At 36.6% G+C, this 20,617-nt stretch overlaps 2 protein-coding genes across 2 annotated transcripts; both read left to right on the forward strand.

The window, feature by feature from the left end:
• Positions 1-12,701: 12,701 nt before the first annotated feature.
• Positions 12,702-13,756, forward strand: LOC149921105 (uncharacterized). The gene is made up of 2 exons (XM_090163901.1): positions 12,702-13,451; positions 13,532-13,756. Exons 1-2 carry the CDS (start codon positions 12,702-12,704, stop codon positions 13,754-13,756), a joined length of 975 nt encoding a protein of 324 aa, XP_090020027.1.
• Positions 13,757-18,707: 4,951 nt separating this feature from the next.
• On the forward strand, positions 18,708-20,208 carry LOC149921106 (uncharacterized protein F54H12.2-like). The gene is made up of 2 exons (XM_090163911.1): positions 18,708-18,772; positions 19,203-20,208. Exons 1-2 carry the CDS (start codon positions 18,708-18,710, stop codon positions 20,206-20,208), a joined length of 1,071 nt encoding a protein of 356 aa, XP_090020037.1.
• The last annotated feature ends 409 nt before the right edge of the window (positions 20,209-20,617 follow it).

Here is a 20,617-nt window from a genome sequence, read left to right on the forward strand (position 1 = left end):
CATTATTCCGCTTGCACTCAAAAATAAAAGCATCTATCTTTTCCCTTTGCAGGATCCGTATAGAACCATTTGCAGAATCAATAATGTTGCCATAACGATGGAAGTCAACACTGGTTCCCTTTTCTCATTGATACCCAGCAAAGTCGCAGCCGGAGTGATCGAGACCAGCAAGTTGGAGAAATTTAACGACAACAAAGTCTTTATCTGGGCAAATATAAATTGCAGGCAATAGTTACGTCAAGGTAACGTACCTATACCACGAAAATAAACTTCCAATAATCGTAAACAAAGGAAGTGGACCCATACTCTACGGCAGATCACGAATCTCAACAATCTCCTCAAGCAAGTACAATCCATAATGCCTGCAGCTCCGACGAAGAAATGCTGTCTTTCTTGAACAAACATACACCCGTATTCGCCTACAATCGAAATAGCTGTTTGAAGGGCGTCAAAGTGTATCTACACCGAAAATCTGGAGTTACACACCGATTCTTTAAGGCTCGAACTGCGTTAATGACAAGGTCGAAGAAGAACTGCCACGTTTGAAGGACGCCAAATTAATATCGCCGGTATCATTTACGCAATCAGGGGCTCCGATTGTTCCTATTTTAAAAGTCAACGGACAAGTCAAGATATCAGGCGATTTCAAAGTCATGGCTCATCAACATACTGGGACTGGGTAAAATCTACCAGGGGGTAAAATCTACCAGGGCTAAAATCTACCAGGGGGTACAAACTACCAGGGGGTAAAATCTACCAGGGGGTAAAATCTACCAGGGGGTAAAATCTACCAAGGGGGTAAAATCTACCAAGGGGGTAAAATCTACCAGGGGGTAAAATCTGCCAGGGAGTTAAATCAGCAAGGGGTGTTAAATCTGCCAGTGGGGTTAAATCTCCCAGTGGCGTTTAATCTTCCAGTGGGGTTAAATCTGCCAGTGGGGTTAAATCTGCCAGTGGGGTTAAATCTGCCAGTGGGGTTAAATCTGCCAGTGGGGTTAAATCTTCCAGTGGGGTTAAATCTGCCAGTGGGGTTCAATCTGCCAGTGGGGTTAAATCTGCCAGTGGGGTTAAATCTTCCAGTGGGGTTAAATCTGCCAGTGGGGTTAAATCTGCCAGTGGGGTTAAATCTGCCAGTGGGGTTAAATCTGCCAGTGGGGTTAAATCTGCCAGTGGGGTTAAATCTGCCAGTGGGGTTAAATCTGCCAGTGGGGTTAAATCTGCCAGTGGGGTTAAATCTGCCAGTGGTGTTAAATCTGCCAGTGGGGTTAAATCTGCCAGTGGGGTTAAATCTGCCAGTGGGGTTAAATCTGCCAGTGGGGTTAAATCTGCCAGTGGGGTTAAATCTGCCAGTGGGGTTAAATCTGCCAGTGGGGTTAAATCTGCCAGTGGGTTTAAATCTGCCAGTGGGGTTAAATCTGCCAGTGGAGTAAAATCTGCCAGTGGGTTAAAATCTGCCAATACGGAAAATCTGCCAATACGGAAAATCTTCCAGTGGGGTTAAATTTGTCAATAGGGTAAATAGGGTTTAATCAGCCAGTGGGGTTAAATCTACCAGTGGGGTAAAATCTATGCTCGAATGCTTATGCCTTTTGCGATATTAGATGCGAAATGTGTTATTTTGAAATAAAAAATGATTTGATTTGATTTGAACTTCCACATCAAAGTCATTCGTATGAAGTACCGTTAAAAACGGAATACGAGCTCATCAGTGACAAAATTGACCCTACTCTCACGACGGTATTGGACATACGAAGAGCAACCGAGAGAGACAACTTCTTGACCAGAATCCTATCGAGTGTCACGAACGGGTGGAAGCGCCATGATGGATAGTTTTTAGAAGCTAAACCTTACTTCAACAGAGGCGACGACCTTTCAACGATGCAAGGGCTAGTGATGCATAGGCCAAGAGTTATAATTCCAGACATTCTTAGACTAAAATATTGACAAACCTTTGATAAACTCACCAAGGCGTCGCATAAATGAGATTGCTTGCAACCTTATCTTGATGCGCCACAAACGTACGCCTTTAGCTTGTGGAAAATCACCCGCTGATAAATATTGTCAACTGCTTTGACCATTGTCATCCTCGGAATCAACCGAAGCTTGCAGTCAATTCCAAAAATCTATCTAAATTCCAAGTAGCAGACCATATTCCCAATTCTTTTATCATTCATGTAAGCCATCATCATCAATAAACGTTTTTACTAGGTTGTATTCTTGTCGTAGTTTTATTAATTGTGTACAAAAATAATAGTTTGAAAGGTAGCTGATACATCAATCGATAGGAAATTGCCGGCCCTCGGTATCCCAATGTACAGTAAAATTCCGCTTATTTCGTTAATGTAGTGGATGATTGAATTATTGTTGCTTATAAAAAGGGTGATTGAGAAATCGTTGTAATGGACTTTTCATTGCGCTTAAGTTAATACATATAGCACATATTCAATAAAACCAGAGCGATTGAGTAGTTGTACAGTGTGGTTGAGATAGCGCTTCTTTTGGTCAAAAAAGGTTGTTATATTGTACTTATTACACGGTAATTTTGTTTCATAATTTAAGAGCGGTGTCCTGGGCAATGCGTTCTTTCGGTGTTTTCTTTGTGGTTAAGTTAGTATTTGATTAATAACGGTAAGCGCGCTAATGATGTTAAAGGACAGGGCAATTTCGATGTTTTTTCCAAATTATCAGGTTTACTTTTGATTTTTATTTTTGACCGTATTTCCCTTTGGTTTTTATAGTGCTCTTATTAAGATAATTTAAAATGTTATTAAAAGTTTCTTATATTGAACTTGAAGATTGCAAGATATACCTAATTCGTGGGTTATATTACCAACAAATGAGATTTGAATAATTAATTTAAGATTTTATTCTGAAATTTAGATTTCGGCCCATTTGTTTCTAGTATTTAATTTTAAATCATTTTTAGATTTAAATAAATATTAAAAACTGAGCATTTTTAAGACTGAAATTGACATTTCAAATATAGTAAAAATTAGGATGTTTTTTCAGCAACATTATCATTTAGACGAAGTATTAATTACTATTTATATAAGATTAATTTTTGTATATATTAAGTCTTTAAAATTTAGATCAAAAAGAGTTTAGAGTTCGGTTTGAAAAATGCTTAAATAAACAAGATGGTAGGATAATATGCAAATGCAAAATATCCGAATGTTAACGATAAAAAAACCTTAAAATATGTCTAGTAAATTTTTATATTCTAGAATGAATACATTTCGAGTTATTAGCCCTTCAACCTGGTCTCTAATAAAATTATTTTCGTCACAAAGTTCTTGTTCTGTCTAAAATTCCTCGACTTGTTATTGGTAAAATAAGGAAGGATCAGAGCTATTTACACCTAAAATGTGACGGGGAGCACTTCTCTAATTGAAACCACCTTTGTATCTTTAATGGTTTTCGAGATTAATTTTGAATGACTTTGATGATATGGTTCAAGGTCATAAAAATTTCCCTGCACGTTCTATGGCCTGAAAATGTGAAATTCCTAATTTCTAGCTAATACACATTTTGAGTTATTAGTACACCCTGCATATATTAAAAAGGTGTATGGTTTTTCTTGAGCCTATTACTCACTTTATCCGTGTGAAATATTTGAATTTAAAAATCCCAATTAATTTTAACCTAAAGTGATCTCTATAAAAAGTCATATTGACCATAAGATCTTAAAACGCCTACAGTAGCTTTGCTAAAAAATGAGCCTAGTCTTCGGTATCTCACATCTCTATCCAATATACACTCTAGAACAATAAAATTTGGTGAATCAGAGACTTAAGAAATTTATTGCAGGAAACGAGTGTTTTTTTGAAAGTCCTTGCTTGAAATACGTTAAAGCGTTGTGGAATCTTCTTTATATGGTTTTATAACGGAAAAGTAAAAATTCAAAAAATTAGTTGCAATTATTGGGGCAACTGTTTTCGTAACAGTGGGGCAATGCAAAAAGTTCCGTTTCATCTGTGGGGTTACCCACACGTGTTGTAAGTTTATTTAAGCCAACAATAACATAAGCCCACTATTTAAGGTCAAGCTCGTAGGGTTAGTAAAATAAATAACTGCTTGTGGTTTCATGTGTCTAATTAAAGACTCATTTTGGTTTACAAATCTGAAGCTTAAGTAGACCTTATATAAAGATGATTTTTCTCGCTTGTTAGTGTCTTCCTAATACAATAGGTCTTTCTATATAGTAACATTGGCCTTATAGTTCGATGACGTTTTATTACGAAAAGCCCGGGACATAAGAGTATATTCGACGAGGCGCCCTGTTTTTAAGCATAAACTGAACTGAACTTCTACGTATTTCGTGACGAATGAACTACATAAAACAATTTCAGCAAACGTAGCTTATTTATAGAAAGGCCTATTCTACAACCAAAAAAGACTTCTTGGAGGCCCCAAATAAGTATGAAATAAATATGTATTTGGGACAATGGAAACTTTAAAAAAGTCAGCTTGTGGTCACGTTGAAGAATGTGAACTAATTTCTGAACGTAAGCAGAAATATAATTCAACAATTCATGCTCAAGGTAATGTAGTGTTAACTTAACTTAGATTAATGATTCGATTGATAAAATATTAAATAGAAAATATGATATAGCTACATCTAGTATGCTGTGTTTTTCTCTCTGACCCGTTTGTCCCGTTCTTTACAGAATATAACAATAGGCTCAGATATAAGGACGATTTACGTTATTGGTGTCTATGGCTTAGGGGATAGAAAAAAGAAACACAATACAGAACACGACAGGTAATATAAGCTAATTGTTAATTGGTTTATTCCATGACGACATTACTTTTAATAAAAAAATATCATTACCAACCCTTGGAATCTAAACTAGTATGCTAGAAACGTCATTTCAGAGATACTGCATTCTAAACCACAATTCAAAAAGTTATTCGTGAAATGAGTGTGCATTCACAATATCATTTTGCATAATAATTTAACGAAATGCCTATGGAGATCTTGCGCCATCAACTTTTTATTAAAGATACTGGCATCTGAAATAATCGCCCTATTTACAAATTAAGTTGAAGCAATATTTTTTGATGGTTCTTATTTCAGGGAAGACTTCTATTTCAGTAGACTTTTTGGTGTCGGTTAGAAAACGAACTTCAATGGAAATCCTGCATAGGCTCTTATTCCGACTCAAATGAGACCGATATAAAAGAATCCAAATGCTACTAACCACTCGAAGATCTATTTGGTCCGAGTTTCGCGTCTTTTTGTTTGCTCGAAGACCTATCGGTACGAGCTATTAGTAAGTTTTTAAATTTCTTCAAATTTGTTTAGGGTTTAGCTTTATTATCCCTTTTCATAATGGACTAATCTACTTATTCGCTAATTTTATCATCTTCTACAATGCAGTCCATAGGTGGTTCCTTTTAACTTAACTACTAACCACAACAATAATCCGAGATCGACGGTCGTGACGCTTAAGCCTTGGCTTACTATATAGACCGTCAAAACTCAGGTCATGTAAGTACCATTAGAATTTGTGTGAAAACCAGCAATAGTTCGAGATATAAAACGCTTTGCAAAGTCACCCTAACATAGATTTAATTGTTTAATAGTATATTTTTAACGAAAAAAATTAATTTTTAAAAGTAAAATAAAAATTAAAAAATATAATATGTGGCTCTTACGTCATAAGACTGAAGACACAGCTTTAATAGTATATTCTTCGCACCCACGCTAGAAAAACGTTAATTCATCGCGATTCTAGCGCGCGCTCGAAGACTTGTGAAAGTAAGAGAGCCACTCGGCTGCCCCATGGCAAAACCTTATAACCACCAAATTTTTGAAAAATTTTATTTTTACGCATCAGTTTTACTAAGGCATGTACAAAAGTACTGTAAAAGTTTCAGGTAAAAGTCATAAATATTAAACTATTTATGACTTAAAAAATGGTTTTGGATTTTATAATTTTCGCATTAAAAACCACGTTAAAATCTTATAACTTAGGTTTTGAAAAAGTCAAATATCTCAAAACTACGATCGTGGTGGTTAAAAGGTTTTGCCATGGGACAGCCGCACTTATTCAATTTTTTAAATTTCATTTTATAGAAAAATCTATTATTCAAAGGTTTTTATCGATTAATCTTCTTGCAAGAACTTCACCACAGTCACTGGGTCCGCGGTCCTATCGCTACAACAAGAAGTGGATGTTGAATTCTTAAACCATATATTCAGATAATAGCTCTGTTGGCCTGTGCTCAAAAAACTAAACGATAGAATAAAATACGCAATAGAATAATATTTTTCTTCTGAATTTAAACGGCAATTATTTCTAGAAATGTTTTTTACTATTGATTTCTTCTTTTCTTGGTAAAATTTCGATACAAGTGTTTCAAGAATAAAATATTTTTTGCTGACATTATGTTAAACCGTTAAAGTTAAAAATTTACTTACCTAATTGACTTTTACAAGGAATTTTCTGCGCAATATACTGAAAAAATTATATTATTTCTTTTCATAGATTATAAGCACTTGTTTGCGAAATTTATAATAACTATTTTATCTATTAAAGTTAATAGAGATAATATTAGCCACAAACAAGCGTTTGAGGGCGAATGCAGTGACAATGTCGTATTTTTAGATTGTTGTTATTTCCGGTAACTTTTACAAAAGGTTGTGAAGTTCGAAGCACGGTTTAACGAGTTTTGGTACCATTGTTTTAAAATTGACTTGCAATGGGAAAACGATTTTCTGACCATTTTTCATATTTCACGCTTGCTTTCATCTTGACTGGAAACCTGCTTTGTTAACTGATTTCCTTTCAAATATTTGACCTCGGTCTCGCTCTAATTCATGTCAGTATGCCGGTTTTAACTGTTCAAGTGTAGCTAATGGTTTCGGCTTTCTGAATTAGGTAAGGGCCAGTAAACACTCAAACGTTAAAGGTTCCAACAGCACTGAGGAGTTGAAATAGTCTTGGCTTCTTCGTACAGCTACCTTATGTGTATTGTAAATTATTATTATTATTATTATTATTATTCTTTATCGTTAAACTTTGTGCATTAGAAAATGAAAACGATTAGATACACTCGGGTAATTATGTTCCGGAATTAAAACGTTTTGAGAAAATTAATAATCAGCTAGGCTAATACCCAAGGCACCACCCTAGGCCTAAGTCATCGAGTGACTTTTAAAGCCTTTTAACTCAGGTGGCCGGGTTACAATGCGTAGGAGGGTGGTGGCAAGCCCTGCAAGCCACGCGAGCCAACAGCTCCCTACACTTACTATTACCGTTAACCTCAACAAGTTTTTACGGAAGGGGAAACCGAAGATCTCGGGGGGAAACCCTTTAAACCAGTGGGGAGAGAACTTGCAAACTCAGCGCAGAAGGAGTTGTTCCGCATACCACCAGAAACTTGAATTATCAGACCAACATTTTAAAATTGTTATTCAATAAAATGTTATAGAATGCTGAAAACGAAGAACCGACCGATATTTTAATCATTTTCTGACAAGTATATTCTTATTTTTTCGTGATATTCCAACGTTTTGAAAAATAATCCATTTTCAATAACAACAATTTTGTTTAATGTTTTTGAATTGACCCACAACGTTCTCATTGATCTTTTATTGCCTTCCACCAACTTGTAAACACATATTTTCTAAATAACACTTTTCAATTTCTTTAAAACATTTCCTGAAATTTTCAAATTGAACGATTTTTACACTAAAAACACAAACCTTAAAAAAATTAATTTACTTTTTAATAAAATGCCCTAAATCTCCAAGGAGAAGTGAAAAAAAGTTTATCCATGTTAAAAATTAGAATTTAAAAATCCCAATGAATTTTAACTTAAAGCTATCTCTGTAATTATTAATATTGACCATAAGATCTTAAAACGCCGAGAGTAGCTTTGCTAAAGACTAGTCTTAGGTATCCCACATCTATAGCCAATAGACACACTGGAAATTGGTCGATTGGAAACGGTCGTACTCTTAAACTTCAGTGTTTCGAGCAGCTCTAAACTAAACTGCACTGCGGTGGCTTAGGTAAACGTTATTGGAACAAGTCGGCCCAGGCCGTAATATTAGTTCCACATCGGTGTATTCGGATGGCAAACAAATACACCCTTAGTAGACACAGGTAGGCAAACTAATACAAAAGCTGTGGAGGCTACGTGATTTTTTATCGTTTGATATATAAATTTCCATCCTAAGTTAAAGAGTGGATGCCACCCACCATCGGGAGACCGGGTGGGCAAGCTTATATAAAAGCTGTTGATCCCATGGTATTTCCTATTGTTTGATATATAATTTACCATCCTATGTTAAAGACACCCTCAGGACACAATACCAAAGCTGTTCAGGCCATGTGATTTTATATTATCTCGGTGATTAAATAGGTATTTTCTTAGAGCAGATATTTAATATGGATTATTAACAACTGCATAAATCATATTATTGCAAGAATGTATTTATGTACTAAGAATATGGAAAGACGGAGATTCTGTCCCCATGGTCGCATACTTTGCAGCTTAAGGGCCTGTTGCAAAACCCATAGCCAAAGTGCTAGCTCATTGAATTTAACATGTGTGATTCTAGCAAAGCAGACTTTTGCAACACGCCCTAAGTTTGACTGCTTTCGATTTTTTGGTCTCACTCTTTCAAGTAAACGCGAGCGCAGACGATTCCAATCTTTTACTTTTATTGTTCTATCGAATGAGACCAACTTTTTTTCGATCACTCTCCCTTTAAGGGGTTGGTCGGAGGGGGCGGAAATCAACGGCACTGTCTGTGCGTCAAAGAGTTCTATCGAATAAGACCAACTTGTTTTTTTCGGTCACTCTCCCTTCAAGAGGGCTGGTCGGAGGAGCGGAAATTAACGGCACTGCGTGCGCGTCAAAGAGTTCAATCGAATAAGACCAACTTGTTTTTTTCGGTCACTCTCCCTTCAAGAGGGTTGGTCGGAGGAGCGAGTACAATGTAAAATGAGAGAATAAGGACCGTTGGTGCAGTTTTTAACATGGGGTGCTATGCGGTGCTTTTATCCATTTCGCCGTGTGAGAGTTTCAGGACGGCTCGGTGCCATTGTCCTAACATTTTCCCATAGGGTATCATGGGGTGTTTACCGGTGGTGCAGTTTTTAGGACGCCATTTTGTTTATTTGTTTTGAAGTGTGAGATAAGGGATCGTGTAAAGTGCAAGTATGAGTAATGAGTATAAAAGGGCTTACTACCAACGTCAACTATCGCTCATTTTAGTTAAACTCCAGTCTTAGAAAGGGAAGAAATGTAAGTAGATCTTTCTTTCCGTAAACGTTTTTTAAACAATACATAACCCTTAGAAATTCTAGGAATGAAGTATTTGTAACCGTAAACCCAACGTAAAAATGTAAGTATAGATTGTTTTTACTACCGACCAAATTTTTCCCATAATAAAATCGTGTTTTTTAAAAAATAGGACGGACGTATTTACTTGTTTTATCGAAGTGAATTTCTTAAGAGCGAATAGCAATAACATTATTAAGGAACTTGCATTTATCATCATGGAAACTGGAGAGTGTGACGTGTTTTCGTTTAAACCTCCCTTCCCCTATCACGAGTTAACTGTCAAGGACCAGCGACTCTGTTCTTGGATTTCCCGCAGTATTTGTGGTCTTGAATGGAATGACGGAGAATTAGAATTCGAAAGCGTGAGATACATCATCATAGCTTTAGTGAATAAAGCGACCGTATTTTACTCCAAAGGCCTAGAAAAAACGAACTTTCTTTCCAAATGTCTTGGAAAAGACGTTTTAAACATTGAAGATTTGGGTTGCCCCAAATTTAGTTAACATGGGGTGCTATGCGGTGCTTTTATCCATTTCGCCGTGTGAGAGTTTCATGGCGGTTCGGTGCCATTGTCCTAACATTTTCCCATAGGGTATCATGGGGTGTTTACCGGTGGTGCAGTTTTTAGGACGCCATTTTGTTTATTTCTTTTGAAGTGTGAGATAAGGGATCGTGTAAAGTGCAAGGATGAGTAATGAGTATAAAAGGGCTTACTACCAACGTCAACTATCGCTCATTTTAGTTAAACTCCAGTCTTAGAAAATGGAAGAAATGTAAGTAGATCTTTCTTTCCGTAAACGTTTTTTAAACAATACATATCCCTTAGAAATTCTAGGAATATGGGCAAGGTTTTCCAAATTTCATCGGCGAAAGGAATTACAGTAACGCCGGAATGTTGCATCCGCATCGGAACATTAGACGGGAATTCCGGCATCACTCTGACGGAGGACGAATTCATGCAACTGAAGAGGGAAAGCAATCAAATATCGGCGTTCATGGACAACGATTCTTTAGAAACTTCCTTTTGGCCCTTCGATGGGTCTGAAACAAAGCAAGTAGAGCTACGCGTTTATCAAAATAGGAAAGTCATCGACGTGAGAGAAGTTAAACATGGATCCGGAACAAATTACGAAAAAGTTTACATGAAAAATGGTTTTACCATCACCACGCAACCTTGGAAAGTTCTGTTGCAGAGACATGACGAAGTGATGACCTACCATAACGAAGTAAAACGTGTTTATAATAAAATTAAGGAAAGTGTTATTGAGGAAATTTCTAATGAAATAAAGAAAAAATGTTACGGCTGCGAAGTTGAACATCCTTCGCAAACCCAACACGAGTGTTTATATCTTGATTGGAACTCCAGAGTAGATACACATTTTTTGTCGCGATATCTAAATTAAGTTATTCGGAAATCATATCAAAAATCGATACTTTTTTAAGCGAAGACTTTCTCGATCACCTGATGTGTCACATTGTATGTAACGACAAGAAATTTATGTACCTTTACGGTGAAGTTGAATAATACTATTAAAAGAAATGATAAAACGCAAGGTTATTCATTTCACTTACAATATTTAACGATGAACCCTACCATGAAACACCCCTTTACTGGGCTCGTATCAGGCCCGACGCAATCAGGAAAATCGCACTTTATCGCTAACCTGATTAAACACCGTGAATCCTGCATTTCCCCACCACCCGAGCGAATAATTTGGTGTTACACCGAATATCAACCCGTGTTGTTTAATTCCGTTTTGGAAAGTAATCCGAAAGTAGAATTTCACGAAGGATTGTTAGACCCCTGCAATTTGAAACCTGGAATTAGAAATTTCATAATTTTTGACGACTTATTATGTGAAATAGCAAACAATAAAGAAGTTACTAATTTATTCATACGAGGCTCACAACATCGTAATACTTCGGTTCTGATTTTAATGCAGAATTTGTTCTATCACGGGAAAGAAGTCAGAACTCTCAATCTAAATTCACAATATCTCGTAATTTTTCGTTCCGCTAGAGACGTTTCCAGTGTGCTCCATATAGCTAAGCAAATTTCACCGTCAAATACGAAATTTGTCACTGACGCATTTCGTCAAGCGGTTGAGAGACCTTACGGCTATTTATTTATCGACTTAAAACCTAATACGTCAGATGAATATCGGCTGCGAACAGGAATCATACCGGGGGAAGAAGCTGCCGTTTTTGTACCAAAAGGAAAATGAAGATAGCCATATCGAATAGAGTTTCAAAGAACCTAAATTTTTTGAAATATTTATGTACCTGTAATCCAAAACAACGAAAAGCGTCAATCGCGCTCGCGGATCACGATGCCATTTTGGCGCTGGCGGAATGTTGCATAAATGTACTATGTGGAAATGTGAAATTATCAGATGGTCAAGGGAAATGGTTGAAGAAACATCGCGTCGTTTTACACCGTATTTGTGGTAAAATACCTGTTTCTAAAAGAAGAAATATATTAGTTCAGAAAGGGGGGTTTCTTCCTTTCTTATTAGCTCCATTACTTTCTATCGTTAGTTCCGTAGCCGGGGCTGCAATAAATCGCGCCATTAACAAGTAAATGGCTCGCAAAATGATATTAGTGTCCGAAGACGCATTTCAAAGACTAAAAAGTGGAATCACCGAAGAACAAAAAACGCCGGAAATACCCACCTTAGATAAAGATATGAATTCAATCCTCACTAACCCTAACATAAGTCAATCTGAAAAACTGAATTTGTATAACCAAACGTTACAAAGACATATACATACAAATCGCAAACCAATTGAAAAAACGCTCCCCAAAAAATCGTGGTACGAAGAAATAGCATCAGGAATTCCACCAAGTTTTTATAGTGACGCTTTTGCCTTATACACATCGACCCAGCAAAATAAAAATATATCATGGTCCGAACTTGGAGAATTGGAAATTGGAGGTCGAGTCGTCTCGGGAACAAATGTGGTTGATTTGATTTATGACGCTGTTAGAAGAACAAATCCGGTTACCGACCCGGAAGGGTTTAATATATTTTATCAAACTCTTCAAAATAACAATGTTCCTAAAAATATATCAAGAATGCCGTAAGATTGAAAGTTCTAAATTCTTTATCGTATCGTACACCACCATCTAGTCCGCAACAATGGGTCACGGTTTGATTGTATTCAGCGGAATAAAATTACTACTCATTTACCTTTGGTGTTTATTTCCATTTCTTATCTCAGGATGGAAGGTTGCGAGGAAATCGTAGCTGTAGGAATCTTGTCAAGATTAGCCTTATCGTTTTCCAAAAATCCTAAAATCTCCACCTCTTTCTTAGTAGTATTAATATTTCTAATATTCGAATTGTTTGATATTGCTTTTTGGACCTGTATTGCAACCAATCACGGAAATACTACAAATTATGGATAAGCTGGAAGCTATTTATTACAACATAGCAGACTCCGGCGGGTACGTCGGCGTTCAGGGATTATACAAGTCGGGCCGGGAGAAGGGTATCAAAGTTTCACTGAAAAATGTACGAGAATTTTTACATCGGCAAGATACATACACTTTACATAAACAGACGAAGTGGCGCTACAAAAGAAATAAGACAATTGTTTACGGTATCGATGAACAGTGGCAGGCAGATTTAATGGACCTTCCAAAACTTACGAGATCCAACGGAGGAAATAGGTATATTCTCGCCTGTATCGATATTTTTAGTAAATTCGCTTTTGTAGAACCGGTAAAAGATAAAAAGGGAAACACTGTAGTGAATGCACTGAAAAAGATATTAGATGGTCAAAGGAATTGTCGAAGGTTACAATCTGACCACGGGAACGAACTCGTTTGTAAAACCGTCCAATCCGAATTGAAATCACGTGGAATAGAGTTTTTCGCAACCAATTCTGAAGTGAAAGCTAGCGTCGTTGAACGTTTCATACGTACTTTTAAATCACGATTATTTCGATATTTCACAGCGAAAAATACATCGACCTACATCGACGTGCTTCAAGATTTGGTTAGTGCTTACAATAACAGTTATCATCGATCGATAAAATGTAAACCCGTCGAAGTCACGCCCGAAAGATCTAAACGAATTTGGCAAAACCTATACGGAGATATTGATTTCAGTCCGCCTGTAAATTACGATTTCGAAATTGGTGACATCGTGAGAATTAGCAAAAACAAAGGTATCTTCCAAATTTTTCGAAAGAATTGTTTCGGGTGACTAAACAAATACTGAGACAGCCCCCAGTATATAAACTGGAGGACTTAAATTCGGAGCCCATTTTGGGGGTTTTTTACAAGGAAGAAGTTCAGAAAGTAGGAAAAGATCTTGAGACTTGCCATTTCGAGATTGAAAAAGTAGTCAGAAGACGAAAGAAAGCGGACAATACGGAAGAGTTACTTGTGCGTTGGAAGGGATACGGACCGCAATTTGACAGTTGGGTGCAAGAAGTAGACTTAAAATGAGTTTCTACGTCACTTTACCGTCTGATTCTTCACTGAATTACTTTCTTGATAACACTCTAAGCATTCAACTGAATGGGCCATATGAAGTTGGATTAGCGGAAATAAGTTATCCTAGGACGTGGAACAACGTAAAAGAAGAACAAGTCGTAGAAATGATGACTGAAGACCTAAAAACGATTATAAGCATACCCGATTTCGTAAATACAAAAGAGATTATTATACCCATGGGAACTTTCTCCTCGATCAAAGAAATAATAGAAAAGCTAAAATTTCAAGAAACCGCCGTTTTTACATACAATAAACATACGAAACGAGTTTCGATTGAATAAGAGAAGCACTTCATCTGTAGATTACCTTCTGAAATTGCGATGATGTTGGGATTTACTCTTAAGCGAGAAGCTTGCCAAATCGGGAAATCTATAGTAGCACCCTTCACAACGGATATGAGTGTGGGCTTACATTCTCTATTTGTTTATACCGACGTTATTAAAAATACCATCGTGGGCGACCAAAACGTCCCCCTCTTAAGAATAATTAGTGTTAAAGGTCAATACGGAGAAACTATGGACGCGTTGTTCACCCAACCCCACTATTTACCTGTCGCAGGTTCAAGCATTCAAATTATCGAAATTAATATAATGGATGATTTAGGGGAACCCGTTCGTTTTGAGCGTGGTAAGGTACACGTAACCTTACATTTTAGACCGCGACGAGACTGGATTCCCCCAAGGGGGGCGCATTCGCGGTATGAATCTCGTCGCCCGCCTCATTTCGACTAGAAGAGGAAAAACGAGAATTTCGCGACAACGTGTGACGTCACATGTTGTCGATTCTCCAGGAGACCTAGTATTACCGTCTAGCTAATGATGTTTTTAGTTTGTCTGTCTTAATCATGGGTGTTCGTATACTTTTACCCTTTTATCAGATTTTTTCTACGCAATTAATGAATGTGGGACTTATTATATTTTATATAGAATAATATATTGAACCCAAATAAATGAAAGCAAAATTTTATTAAAAATTTACAAACTTTTGCATACATAACATTTAGGTTTTAAGTTTCTTAATTTTTTTTTGAGCTCTGCGTTTAGCGTCATTTTCTTTATTAACGCAAATTAAAAATTTAATTCTTATTAACGTTCTCATTTTCACGAAGGCTGAAATTATTTCTCTAGGATATTGTTTACATGTTTCACAAATTAAATCGGTGACCGTTTTAACAATACCTTCCTTTGTACTTATTGTTGTAACATCTTTACTATTGCCATGATAATTTAGGAACTCTTTTTCGAATAGTTTTACATCATTTAAAAAGGTTTTAGCAGGTACAATCATTCCACCATACCTCAACTGAGTCACCCAACTTGGCATATCATAACTATTAATTGGTGTTGAGCTAGTACATTTCAAACTAATGTCGGGATATTTTTCCCAATACTTTTTGGCTACCCAGCCAGCCAAATACTCCATCCCCCCTTCTTCAGAGGAAGTTAAATTGATTTCCATATTATTTCCATTAACAATATTTTCTTTTCCAAAATTTAACTTGGTTGGGGAAGCTAGACGATTTTTAGGAGAAGTACAATTTTTCATGTCAAACAACGACTTATTGGTTTTTTTTATAAGGTGAAGTAAATTGATTTATAATAGGACTAGAATTAGTTTCCACTATATTGTTTGTAGGTTCTGATTCTTCTATACTAAGTATATCATCAGTCACTAAGTCAATATCAAGATCTTCGTAGGTTACGTCAGATTGTGTAAATAACTGAGTAATTAAATACTCATCAGACACTTGCGCAACCGTATTGGTATTTTGCTTCACAATTCCTGGGTTTTTACCTAAAATAATCATTCTTAGCCTATACATTGCATTTAATGGAGTGGGGTGGTCATCTAACCCTCCCCGGGTTCTTAATTGGGAAAACAGGTTCTCCAAGCAGTCTTGGTTTAATCTGTGAGTATGTATATATTTTATACCATACTTTCTATTTAGATCATACCACAGGCTAATTAATGACTTCGTAGATATTAAAACGCCTTTTTGAAAGGTCTGTAAGCACCCATGCTGGGGAATTTCGCTATCAGTTTTGGGTTTTTTCTTTTGGTTTGGATTAAAATTTTTTATGCATCGCATATTGTTCATAAAAATCGTCATATCATCGAGAGCTTCATTTTGCACATCAAAATTAATGCCAAATGCGCTTTTGCAAGGATTTCGGTCAAATTTTGAGTAGCTATTCATAACGTCAAACCACTTATTTGTTCTTTCTAAAAACTCAGCGGTTGCTTTCTGTTCTTCTGCTTGAATATTAGAAATTGGGTTTAAAGTTTTTACTGCCGTGGCTACAGTATGAGATAACAGTTCGGCTGCAAGTCTTACATTTTGTCTAGCCGTCTGAACACATTCCAAATGTAATTTTGTTAATTTATGGCAAGATTTTAACTCGTTATTATCATTTTCAAAAATCAATTTCACTGGCTCTTTAGATATTTTAACATCATTATAAACAAATCCGTAATCAAGAAACCAGTTCCGTATTAGTTTGAGTAGGTGAGGTACATCCGCGAAACAATATATTACATCATTAGGGCTGGTTGGATTGTTGAAATATGTTTTATGTACTGAGACCCCGAGTGATCTCCAAAACCCCATATTGCTGGCGCCCATATCACTCACGCACGCTTTAACCTTAAAACCTGCCTTGTCTAGTTCCGATATGCAGTCAAATAATACTTCTTTTGTCATCTTTTGATCAAAAGCAAAATAAATTGGTTGTTTCCAATTTGAGAAAAAACCCCTCGCCATTATTACTTGCATTTGGCTATGCATGCCTATAATCCTATCTCGCTTTGGGTCGTATTCGTAAGTTGAACGCAGATGTACTTCATCATACGTCAAAACCGTTAATTTTTCTACCAAAGGCATATTTTTTGAACTGGCCTTTATGAGACTGATAACATCATAAAGGATACCCTCTTTAAAATCTAATTTAGCAGCATATCGTTTTAAGGTTGAAATGTGAGGAAGCGGAATATTCATTTTGTTTTTCAAATATAAATATGATTTCTTACTAAAATATCTTAGTGCGAACGCATTGGCTAAGTCATCTTTTCCCCAAGTCACTTTTTTTTTCCCCATTAATATTTTTACCTGACTATTAGAAAACACTTTCTTTAAAATTGCTTCACTTTCAGCCTTAAGTTTTTCTAATTTTAAATTTTTTTTCTTTAGCAAAATACTATCTTTTTTAACCTTTTTAAGTTCTATTTGTGACATTTTCAGATTAATATTTAAAATGCGTTTAGCTTTGTCTGTGAAAATCAATTTTTTATATATATTACTTGCACGATTTTCTAATTTCCGAATTTTCAATTTAAGCCCCGAGCTTTTTTTAATTGCTTCTAGCCGATCACATTTACACTGCCTTTTCTTTTTTTCACAACTCATTATATTGGCACTAATATTCTTTTGAATTTCTTTTTCACTACTCTGATTAATGACTGCCCCATTAGTGTCTTTTAATTCCGACGAATTATCACAGATATCTTTAGAATTTTGATTGTGCGTTTTAAATGTTTCTACTTGACGATTTAAAAACGCTTCGCTATTTTTCAAAGTATCACAGTTGCCTTTAGAAATTGGGAAGGTAAGGGAGTTTTCTTGGAAATTTCGATTTTGTGTTACAAAATTTTCTGGTCTACCTTTATCACTATTTTTGTTTGACTCAGCCAAAATATCACAATTTGCTTTAGGGATATTAGAATCACCTTTTTCAGTCACAATCAAATCTTGAAAAGTCTCATTTGGCAAAGTTAAGGAATCATAAACACTTTTCAAAACAGATGAAATATCACAATTTTGACTTGTAGAAGTATTTGTACTTTCAGGTATATTGCAGGTTTCCTCTATATTTGGCACAGGTACATTATTTGTCATTGTGGACAATTTTGCCCTAACTGGAGTATGGCAGACATCAGTTTTCTTACTTCTACTTTCTTCTATTTCAGGCAAAGTCATAATTCTAGCCCTTGTCGTAGTCCGAGATGGCCTAGTTGACAAGGTGAAGTGGGTAGTCTGGGTGATATTTGGTAGATTTTGTGACGGTACAGCATTTTGTTTTAATATTCTGCGAGACCTGGAGTCATTTAGTCCAAATAACCCCATCAGATGATTTTCATAATCATTAGTTTCAAAATGGTTAGAACAAACTCGAGCATATTTGAGGTTTAAGCTTCCTGGAGTACTAAATCTTTCTATCCATGCTTGTTTTAAAATTTCCTCTTTAGGAAAGCTATGATAAGATGTTTTGCGGTCTCTGGTTGTATGATGATAGTTTTTACAATTTGGTACTGAACATTTCACTCCAGGCATGATGCGTAAACCTTATTAAGTTTTCTGAAAAATATCAGAAAATCTTTAACTTTGAGAGATTAGACGAGAATCGATGGCGCTAAGCCTTGTCTATTTTCAGCTACAGAAAAATCGAGAACAATATAGTAATCTCTTAACATATTCCCTCGGGTAATAATTTTTAATTGTTAATTTAATCTGAGCCATAAATAACGTTCATAAATATACTATTAATTTTATAATGTACAATACCTTGAATTCTTCACTTCTTTTTTTTCAGTGATCCCCTTCGGGCCTTGGCTGGCCGCTTCGAATTCTGATTCTTTTATCTTGCTTCTACTACGCGGGTTTACTACGCGGTAAAGCCGCAGCTTGTTTTTTTTTCTCTCTCCAACATATGTGACGTCAAACGCTCGAGGCGCGCTATTTCCTCCCACCCTAAATGCTGCCCCCCAAAACGACGAGAAAAGTCCATCTGAATAAGCCAACCTTATAGTGCGAGAAGCATTTTTTACGAACCTTGGGATTCCCCTATAATATCAGGTGTAGTTTAAATTTACACGTCACTTTAATTTAGTACAACGAATGATCAACATCATGAGACAAATGCACTATAACCCAATAGACAATGATTACGAAAAGTACTATTTAAATCAAGCTGGGTATGGGGGTATTCCCGTATATCGCGGAGTAGGTGTAATGAGGGGTTACGGATTGGGAAATATTTTAGCTTCCGCCTTTCGAAGTGCTATGCCCATGTTAAAACGTGGTGCGGAATATCTAGGTAAAAAAGCACTCGTTACTGGGGCGAAAGTCGTTACCGATGTTGCCAGTGGAATTCCAATCACAACCGCTCTGAAAAATAGAACCCCTGTTATCAGCTAGGAACGAGGTCAAAGAAATGACAGGCTTAGGACTTAAAAAGAAGCGCCGTGTGACCCGTCACATCACTTCCGTTATATCCAAGAAGAAGAAAACAACGTTTCCTTCACGTTCTGATATATTCTCATAAACGTTATGGCTCTTTTACACCCACACTCGAGCGGGTGTGTCAATTCGGAATTGGACCTTTTTCAAGTTCCGTTGACTCAGACGGGTATCGTCAGCGGGGAATGGAGTTCAATACAATCCTATTTCAAGCATTACTAGCAATTCCGCTCTGACGTTTTGCATTAGTGGAAATTGCGAAGCCTACGTCGACTTGTCGCAAACACTTCTACACGTGCAGGTGAACGTGACAAAGCAAGATGGATCTTTTCCCGCTGCCGCCGTAATCGCTGCTGATGGCACAGTTACCACACCCGCGGATAACATTGCACCCGTCAATTTATTTCTACAAAGCCTCTTTCCAGAAGTTCATTTATTTTTAAATGAAAAATCCGTTACTCCCAACGCTAATAACTATCCATACAAAAGTATGATTCAAACAATGCTAACTTTTGGAGATTCGGCCAAAACTAGTTATTTGACTAGCTCCTTATTCTATCGGGACACGGCAGGACAATTTGATAATTTTACAAAAAACAAAGGTTACCTAAAAAGGAGTGAATTTGCTCAAAAGGGGACTATAGACATGATCGGTGTCGTTCATTTAGATATGTGTCAACAACCTCGTTATCTTTTGAACCTAGTCGATTTGAAAATCATTTTCGGAAAACCAAACGTAGATTTCTGTTTACATAGTGATGTCAAATGTAAGGTCGAAATTAAGTCAGCTTCTCTGTACTTGAGAAAAGTAAAATTGATCCCCGAAATTCCTTTATCCCACGCAAAAGTGTTACAAGTAGCGCGGGCGAAATACCCTATTACCCGCACCGAATGCACTTCGTTTTCAATTCCTAACGGAAATATGGGTGCGGTGCAGGATCATTTATTTACCGGTCAAATTCCAAAGAAAGTCGTTATTGGGCTAGTTTCTCAGACTGCTTTTCTTGGTGACTTGAAACTGTCTCCATTTAACTTCAAACATTATAATTTGAATCACATTGGGTTGTACGTGGACGGAAGTAGCGTACCTCATAAAGCTCTTACCCCAAATTTCGCCGAGAACAGTTACATACAGGCTTACGCTAATTTATTTCTTCAAACTGGACCATGAAATATAGACGAGGGCAGTCAAATCACTATAGAAGATTACGTGGGAGGCAATTGCCTTTTTTTATGATTTGACGGCTGATTTAATTAACAACGCCGACCATTTTCATTTGGTCAAGAACGGAAATCTAAGACTGGAAATTAAATTCGCTTCTCCTTTAACCGAAACTATTGCCGTAATTGTGTATGCCGAGTTTCAAAGTTTGATTGAAATTGATAAAAACCGTAACGTAGTCCTTGACTAAAATGGACACGTTACAATTAACGAAAATTATGGAGCAGGATAAGTTCACTAAGGGATTATTTCGGGGCGTTTTTCCCGCGAACAAATTACCCAAAATCGTTACAGAATTCCCATCTTCATATATCGTTAACACTGCTACGTCACAGAGTTCTGGAGAGCATTGGGTAGT

This window comes from Leiobunum rupestre, chromosome 11 (assembly GCF_980474605.1).
Source record: "Leiobunum rupestre chromosome 11, qqLeiRupe1.1.hap1, whole genome shotgun sequence".
Lineage (NCBI taxonomy): Eukaryota > Metazoa > Arthropoda > Arachnida > Opiliones > Sclerosomatidae > Leiobunum > Leiobunum rupestre.